This window comes from Lotus japonicus, chromosome 1 (genome assembly GCF_012489685.1).
Source record: "Lotus japonicus ecotype B-129 chromosome 1, LjGifu_v1.2".
Lineage (NCBI taxonomy): Eukaryota > Viridiplantae > Streptophyta > Magnoliopsida > Fabales > Fabaceae > Lotus > Lotus japonicus.
In genome coordinates, this window is record NC_080041.1 from 105,230,217 (window position 1) to 105,239,447 (window position 9,231).

Genomic DNA, 9,231 nt, shown 5'->3' on the forward strand with positions numbered 1-9,231 from the left:
CAAAAAGTGTAATCTAGTCCAAATGGCCCCTTTGGTAGACAAATCCCAGGTTCAAATCTATGGGATAACAATTGTTCAATTTTAAAAACAAAAGATTTAGCGACGGAAATAAGACATCGCTAACATCTTACTAAATTTAACGAGATTTTTAGCGACGGGAGGATATCAGCGGCGGTTAAGAATCATCACTAAATTCTAAGATAAAATATTAAAATAATTTTAACGAGGGAATTAGCGACGAAGCTACAGTGAGATTACTAATCGTCGCTAAATTTTAAAACAACATTTTTAATTCCAAAAACATGAATCTGTCACTAATTTCATGATTTTTCTCGCTAATCGTGTTTTTTTAGTAGCGAACCTTATCAACTTCTTGAACCATTCATTTTTTAAAAGGATTGAAACAAAATGTATAGGGGTGAATCATATGTATAAAGAGTCAAATTCCTTAAGATGGTTCACTAGGGAAACAAAGTTGTATGAGGGTAAGAGTTGTGGGCCTGTATTGATCCAGCTTAAGAGATGTGCTCATACTTCCCCTATGATGAGAGGGGGTTCTCATCTTTCCCTAGTTAATGTTGATAGAGCTTCAAGAGGTAATTAACTAGTGTTTAAATATAATTTTTCCTATTGGAGATGAGGGCTGGTGATGGTGTCACCGGCATCAAGTGCAGTAGATTATTGGTTGAACCTGTTATAGTAGGTATTAATATTATTGGTGCAAATTACACTAGTTTTTACCTGTATAGTTAAAATTACAGGGAAAACTAGATCCTGTCCAAGAAACAAAGGAAAAATTGAAATAAGGGTCATATCATGGGGCGCACACACATGTGAGCTATGAAACTTTTCAAAATGCAATAGTGTACATTGAGTTGACAAGACCTCAACTATCAGAGCCTGCGTAAAAGACACAACACACTCGTGAGCTCATAATCAGCAAGCTTTCCTTTGTGTCCTTCTTTTCTAGGTATATATATAGGCCTCACTCATTTTTGCTTTTCATTTTTAACTTTCACTTTGACCTTTAATGGCAATATTCTCCTCTGTGCAATCAAGAAACATCTACTTTTATAGCTTTTCTTCCATATGTTTTTATTCACAACTTAATCTTACTCATATTTAGAGAAAGAAATTAAGAAATAAAAGAGAAATGAGATACGTGATAAATAGAGAAAGAGATATGTGACTTAATTCAAGAGAAAATGAGTAAAAATAAGATGAAAATTAATTAAAGAGAAAGAGATATGTGACTTACTGAATCAAAATTAGCATTTCTCTAAATCATAACTAATTGGAATTTAATCTTATAAATTGTTCTTCTAGACTATAAGCACTATTATCCCATTTTCATTGTGAGAAGTGGATTTATGTTAAATGTCATATTAAGTTTTGTTTAGAGAAATCCAAAGACACACATCATAATTATCTCATTCTTAAATGGGGATGTTCCACCTCACTCGTTCCAAACCATAAAAAACAGAAAATCAAATAAAATATGTGAATGATTTCTTCTATGCTAAAGAGCACTTGATACAGAATCTAAGAAACACATGTACTTGTACTTCCTGGTGCAAGATATATATTAGAAACTAAAATTTCGCTATCAAGCTTTAATATTTTAATTTGTACGCAGGAAAGACATTTTTCAGGCATGATGTATGAAGTAGAATTAATTGTCTCTAACATTTCTTTTCCTACTATTTACATATGGGGAGGGGAGATACTAACTAAGAAGCAAAACACATAGCCCTGTTTCTCTGTTATGCATTCTTGAACATAAGGATTCAAGAGTGCACTGATCCAGAATTCGAGTTTTGCTCACTTTTTGTTTTGAAGTGAGTTCTAACGTCCGTGAACACTAAGCGTCAACAAGTATCAAGACATACCCTCAGTCATGCCAGCAGAGAAGCATGACAACACATCTTCTGATTATGTAAAGTCTTCCTTTCTGTTCTCTGAGGTACCCTCCAAGCCTTCTGCTTGATACCTTCTTCTTCTTTGAAACTTTGATTGACTCATCACTGCTCATCTTTGTGTGTGTATATCAAAGACGTACCCTGAACCTTTTCTATGCTCTCCTTTTCTTTGTTGAGAGTGTGTGCACAGGTAGATGAACAATGTGTGTGTGTTGAAAGTTGAAACCCCTTGAAGCAATGTTTCATGAGAGGCTCCAAAGGGGCTTCTTATAGAGCAAAGAAAATGTGTGGTGTGGCCCATGGCTCAGAAGAAAATGCCAATAGGTCCCCCAATTCAGATTCCATGCCCCTATTCTCTCTCTCTGCACCAACATTTATGTGGCATCAACCACCAAGATAAGTGGTCGGCCATTGAATTAAAAAAAACAAATACTAGTAATACTACTCCAATGTTTAAGTTATATACCTGGATAAAAAAAATCCAATGTTATCTTAGATATTTGAGCTTTCCTTAGTTTCATGACTATGTTATATGAACCACATAATTAGCTCATCAAGAGATTATGAAACTTCCTGGAAATAGACATTCTGATATTAAAAATTTTCCATTACTTTCTTATTTAAATTATCTTTCATAGATACTTTTTAAAAACTTTATATTACATGCTATTTCACTTTATAACCATGAGTTGTGATATGATGGTTGTTCACATCGTCTATTAATCATGAGGTCGGACATTCGATCCTCAATAACAAAAATGAAACACATTTTGTTGTCAGCCATTTATTGATTGCTCAATATTAGCACTTGTAACATGGGATTAGTTAATTACCGCTATGGCGGTGAATACTCTGCTTTTAAAAAAAATTAATTTATGAAATATTTATTGCAATTTTCCACATAATAAATACATGTAAAACTTTAATATGCGTGATAAAAATTTAATTCATGGAGTTTCTTCATCATGTTGCTTGACTATATTCTGCCATAATTAATTCACATTCATATCAACATGAAATATCCTTTTCAAATTAACTTTTGTTGTTATTTTTTTTTCTCAGTTGTTCAGTGTTATGTGTAGTACATAAGTTAGGTGAAAATAGCTATTCTAGGGCTAATTTTGGTCTTGCCCATGTTCCTATATATAAAAAATTTGAAAAATTATAAGTAGAGACACGCCATTGGGGTGTCCACAATGTGTGTGTCCAACTGTCCATCATTCTATTAAGGATAAGAGAAAATAAGATATATGATTGATAAATTATATTATAGAAAGAAAAAAAAAAGTAAAATGAAAAAAAAAAGTAAAATGAAAAAAAAAAAGAATGTTTTTCTTAACTAAAATGAAAGTTTAAAGAGGAGGGATGCAGAGTGTTCCAATGAATACAACCAATCACCCAGAGAGTGTTTAACTTCGGGAACTGGTGAATGTCAAGTGGTGATGTCAGATCTTTGTGCTGTGTGAGCTTGATTCTTCTTCGAGCTCTTTTTCGTCGTGCGAGTTGGACCTTTAGTACTTATGAAGATTTCGTCCATTTGTGTCTACCTGGTTGTTCCTTCGTGGTCCCTTATGTAGGTACGAGGTGTTGGGTCCAGGTGGGCCAGCATCCTGCCTGCTAGGTAGCGTTCGAAACGGGGCACTGTCGGCTACGCTATAAGGAAATAACGTTGCGCCTTCACTAACACCAATTGGTTTTGGCGTAGTGGTAAGCGCGTGATCCTTCAATTGGTATCTGAGCCAGGTCTCGTGTTCGAATCCCACTGATGGCATGCTGTGCAGCTAGTTTGGCTGGCAGGTGCTGGGGGGGGGGATTGTTGGGTCCAGGTGAGCTAGCATCCTCGAAACGGGGCGTTGTCTGCTACGCTATAAGGAAATAACGTTACGCCCTCACTAACACCAATTGGTTTTGGCGTAGTGGTAAGCGCGTGATCCTTCACGAGGTCGAAGGGTTTAAGGTTTTTAAACATCGCTCGCGTTCCTTGGCTCGACACGCTTTATGGCTGGCCCTTGGATTCTCAAGGGGGATTGTCATTTCGGTCAATTGATGGACGATGGATGCAGGCTTTTTTCTATTTCTATTTCCTTCTCGAACAACGAACCTAGTAAGTATATGGGGAAAGTGCCACTAACATGAATAGTATGTTTGAGCGGGAAAAAACATCGGGAAGTGTTGTGGTTCTCTCAAGACTCATATTTCGGCAAAATCTGATGACTCTCCTTGCATTAGTGTTGATCTTGATTTATCAAACGAACCATGTCTTCACTTGCCTCATTATCAGTCTTAGTAACATGCTTGAAAGTCAAAGTACTGTCGTGTCACAATATTTGCGACTCAGGTATTGTTGTGTCCCAGTCAAGTGGCCAACATTGGGTACAATCAAATTGTTGGTCGGACGATGAGAGTTGACCTAACTTTTGAATGGGGTAATATGACAAGCGTTGGCTAATTTTTTTGATATAATACTGCTTGTGTTTACAGGTTTTGGGTGGATGAGAGTATGAATGCAACAACCTCCAATGCCAACTACAAATCAAGAGGAGTGAGGGAGGAACTTGAAGAATTATTAAAACTTTGCCACACTTTGTTTCTATGTTTAATGTAGTAGACTATTTTGCAACTACTAGACTAGTTTAAGTAGTGCACGGTATACTTTTTGTGATGATTCGGTGATAAAGGTGGATATAGTAAAATTGAGTGTTTTATTGTTTCCAAACATTTTGATGATTATGTTATTATAGGTTTGATGTTAAATTCATATTTCTGACAAAAAAAAAATCATTCGCAAAACTAATCAATTATTATTGTTAATTTTGTATTTATTTCCGTCATTGAACTCATCACTAACTTTCTGAATCGGTCGCTAATTTCTGTCGCTAAGTCGGTCCCTAAATCAATCGCTAATTCGGTCGCTAAATTTAGCGACTAAGGTTATATCAACGAACGTATTTTGGTCGCTAATAGGTTTAGCGACAGATTTAGCCCATTTAGCGACCGATTTGACTGTTTTCTGGCAGTGAGAGATTCAATCGAAAAAATCTCATAACTTTTACCACTCACTACAAAGTGTTGGCCGAACAATACGTATGGTGTTAAAAATTCAACCGCAACACAATTTCGAATAATGTTACTTTCACACCTCTCTTTAAGGTGGAAAGAAGTTGAATGATGAGAGAGATAGAAAGAAAAGAAAAAGTAAGAGAAATAAAGTATGAGATGTGATAGATGATAAAAGGATAGATAAAAATAAAAATATGTGGAAATGAAGTGTTTAAAATATGAGGCGTGTATATATCATTATTGATTTCTTACAATTTTTTTTTATCAGAATACATATCTCTCATTTTTATCATTTGTATTCTATGCTGAATATATATGGAGTGTGAATCGATCTCAATTATTTTTCCAATCTCATATCGGGTACGTGCAAAACTAACACATGCCCACTTTCTATGACACACTTGATCGTCCCAAAGCTGTAATTGCAGGCTAATAGTCAAAGTTAGGCATGTGATTTCAAATATGGGATATAAAGACAAGGGTGTGTCAGAGAAGGTTATCTTAAAGGACACTAGATATAAATGTAAAATGGCTGTGGCTCCACGAGTTATGGCCCAATGTGTTCAATCGTGTGGCAATGAGCAAGATTCTCTCAGAGTCTGCAAGTAAGCTAGCCACAAACAAAGTGAAAAATCAAAGATATTTAATTATCATAATTTTCATCTTCATTTTTATATTTATTTTTATCTATTTCGGTATATATAATTCCCCCCATGTAATTGCCTGAAGCTATCAAACTTCAATAAGCCTAAAAAAATGACTTTATTTGGCAATTGGCATATGTACCATCTGTAATTTATGGAGGTCAATCAGTCAAAACTACTCATATCTCTATATTTCCACTTAATCACTAACTGACCTAAATAAGTAAATATAGTAAAAAAGGAAAATAAAATATAATTGTTTGTTTTGTTATTAGTGCAAAGGGTCAACTCACTAACATCGAACCACAAATGAAAATAAAATTTCCTATTAAAAATTCGTTTCAATATAAAAGATTAAAATACAGTCTCATCATAAATGATTGACTGCTCACCTTAAATAAAAGAAGAATCAATTCGACTCCTTAAATCACACCTATGTGATACTTGCAACTCAAGAAGAAACAACTATGAGGAAAGAAATTCTAGATTAGTCTTATATAAACATATTTGTAATCTTCTCAGTAAAAAATCCGAAATACTCAACCTATTAGCTAGCTAAGGAGTTCAGACCAACTTACCTAGCTTTTCTGGATAATTTCCATGAACAACATATAGTATGCGAAATCTAGCTAGAAAATTCCTCTGAATCTGGAATCATTCTTTTCTTTGTGACTTCTTCAAACCCGACAGATGGTTCCAATATTTAGGGCTTAATCTTAATTTAATTACAAGCATAATCCCACATGTTTTGTCTTGTGCTCCACCCATATCACTTAGAGTAGCAACTTCCATTTATCAATTTTCTCTCCTCTTTGGAACCATAAACAAAAGTTTTGTCGCGTTCTATTAGGTCATTATGCCATCATAGGAGCACTATATATATTCCTTAAACTGAACTTCTCTCATACATACGAGGACCACATACAAAGAATATTGCATGATTAAGATAGCAGGTTAGGCAAACAATTGACTTGATACAGGTGAATGATTATATTGATTTCCAACTTTTATGAATGGAAAAAAAGTCATCGACAAACTTATTGCTTTAACTATGAGGTGAAGGATTAATCTTCATTGCTTCGCATGTTTTTTATGAAGTGAGAATTATTCCCATTATCGGACATAATGATGCCTTAATTTGTTATTCCTGTAGCTAATTCACAACAATTCAATAGCAGCGTTTGCAATTATTATCCAAACTGGTGGTATACCTGGACAACCCCTTTCTTTTTTTTTTTATTCTCAATGAATAATACCTGTTTTTTCATAAGGAAATTAGAGGAATGAAGAAGCAAGGATCATTTTAAAAGAAAGTTATTGAAGAAGTGTGAACAAACAAACAAAAAACGAAAATGAATCTAGGTTTTTGTGTGTGTGTCTTGTTGAGCATGGGCATTTTCGTTTAAAATGTGGTTTTCATGTTGAATGGGGTCCAATACTAAATCCATTGTATTAATCCAACCCCAAAGTGTGGGAGTGGAAGGGTCTAACCATAAAGGGACATGGGAACTTTAAATATATGTCCACACAAGACCTTCACAATCAACACTGTCTGAACCATGTTCCTTTGTGGCTTTAGTCTAAGAATACCTTAATGGACCAAAGCGCAAAGCTGTACTACACTAAGAAGACATGTCAACACGTGAAATGCTCGTGATGGACATGGTTAATTGTCTTTGATACTGTAGACAAACCAAGATTTCTTGCTTGGTGTTCACAATTCATGCAATTCTCTTGTCCACCTCATGTTTCAATAAAATCTTAACTTTACATCAACATTCCGAAATTACATTCTAAGTAAAATATAAAATAATAGTATAAACAAAAGAATGGGTGATTTTGTAAATCTCTTGGTTTGATAAAAGATTATGCACATATATAACCATATCTTAGTACGGTTCAGTGTACTCGGTTGCCTCGATTGTATTCAAGACAATGGACAAAAAGAAAATGACAATTTTGTTTAGATATCACTTTGTCCAAACATGCATTATCCTTAATTACTATTATGGGCGGCGATTTGCTAGCCCATATCTATAATCATGGATGTGGTCCAACCCAATACCTAGGAACTCATGATGATCAAATGAGTAGATCTGTAGATGGTTATATGAGGTAGGGGGTGTATCTTGCCCCATGACGTACCCGTCTTGATCTAAGTCCATTCAAATCGTACTTCATTGAGTTTTTTCAGGTTTTAATATTTTTACATAATGAGAAATACTTATAATTCTTTTATGGATTTAAAATTGTCATTCAACTTATCTTTCAGATCAACCAAAATCCGTGTCTTTTGTGGTCCATCTTTCTTAAACTCACATCTCATCAGGTTTCTTTGGTCCTAAAGACAAGTTCAGGTATAAAAATTAGTCCGGCCAATATATCAAGGTCACGTGAAAGTTAAGCATAATTGTTGCAACCCATCCCGTACTTGGCCCGCATATCAAGAGATCGAGTCTTGGAAAGTGAAGTACTCCTTGATGAGGCGAGAAAGTTCCTAATTATGTGTTCACCGTGGCACAAACCTATTTGCTCATATAGGCTCAATAAGGAGAATCTCGGTTACATTAAAAATGTAGTTTAATGTTGAGAATTCAAGTGTGAGTTGAAGTTTAACATTAGTTAAACATGTGTGAAGTGAAAACTTTATAAGAGATGTGACTCATAAATTCAATGTCTCAAGATTTCAGGTAAAAATGTGGTGTCTAAATCTCTTGACGGGGTGTTGGCCCATTGATGCATTGTCTCATGCTTTGGCCTCCCCCGGTCTCCCCAACACTCAATTGGTACAAGATTTACATGCCCATGGTACTTAGCCTTTAGGTCGTGAGATTGAATCTTAGAAGTTGAAGTACTCGCAGGGAGTGCCTATGTGGGCCCAAATAGACAAATCTTGAATGTGTGTAAATTGCTTAATATTGCGTAGAATAGTCTCTCTAATTGCTCAGAAGCAGCTATTGCATGCTTCAATCTCACACGATTATGGGTAAATGTGACTACAATGTAATTTTCCAAACACCCAAAATCTGTCTATGGCCTCAAGTATATGCCAATAGAAAATGGTATGGAATGCTCTCTTCACAAGTACTTTCTTACTGCTATACTCAAGCAACTGGAAATTTATCATTGTTCATTAATGCTTATGTCAATTCCTGCAATACTTTTCTCATTTATGCAGATGACATTTTGCTACGTGGCAATTCATCCACGGAGATGAATTTTGTCAAGGCTACATTACATGATCATCGTGGGATCAAAGATATGGAAGTCTAGAGTATTTCCCTAGAACTCAAGGTATCTCCTGTTGTCATGTGTAGCATTGCCTAGATTTGTTTAATTGTTGATATTCTTGGAATCAGCTAGTATGCTGATGAATCTAAATCAACAGATAAAATGACACAGTCAATTAGCGGAATGGACAAAAAAACAAAAGAAGGAAAATAGAAAGAGACCCTGTTTGTAGCCCAATTAAGTTGTTGAAGTAGATATTGGAACAATTTCCATTCATTAGGCTTACACCAAAAAATACACGAACATAATCAACACATTAAGTGGTAGTTAGTGAAGTCAATTTATTATCTCCCTCTCCCCAAACGATACACCAATTC

General features: G+C 35.1%; 1 protein-coding gene across 1 annotated transcript; it reads right to left on the reverse strand.

Moving 5' to 3' along the window:
* Window positions 1-1,437: 1,437 nt before the first annotated feature.
* On the reverse strand, window positions 1,438-2,207 carry LOC130732377 (small polypeptide DEVIL 3). Its single transcript, XM_057584435.1, has one exon. The coding sequence runs from the start codon at window positions 2,030-2,032 to the stop codon at window positions 1,892-1,894; it is 141 nt and encodes a 46-aa protein (XP_057440418.1). The 5' UTR covers window positions 2,033-2,207; the 3' UTR covers window positions 1,438-1,891.
* Between the last annotated feature and the right edge of the window lie 7,024 nt (window positions 2,208-9,231).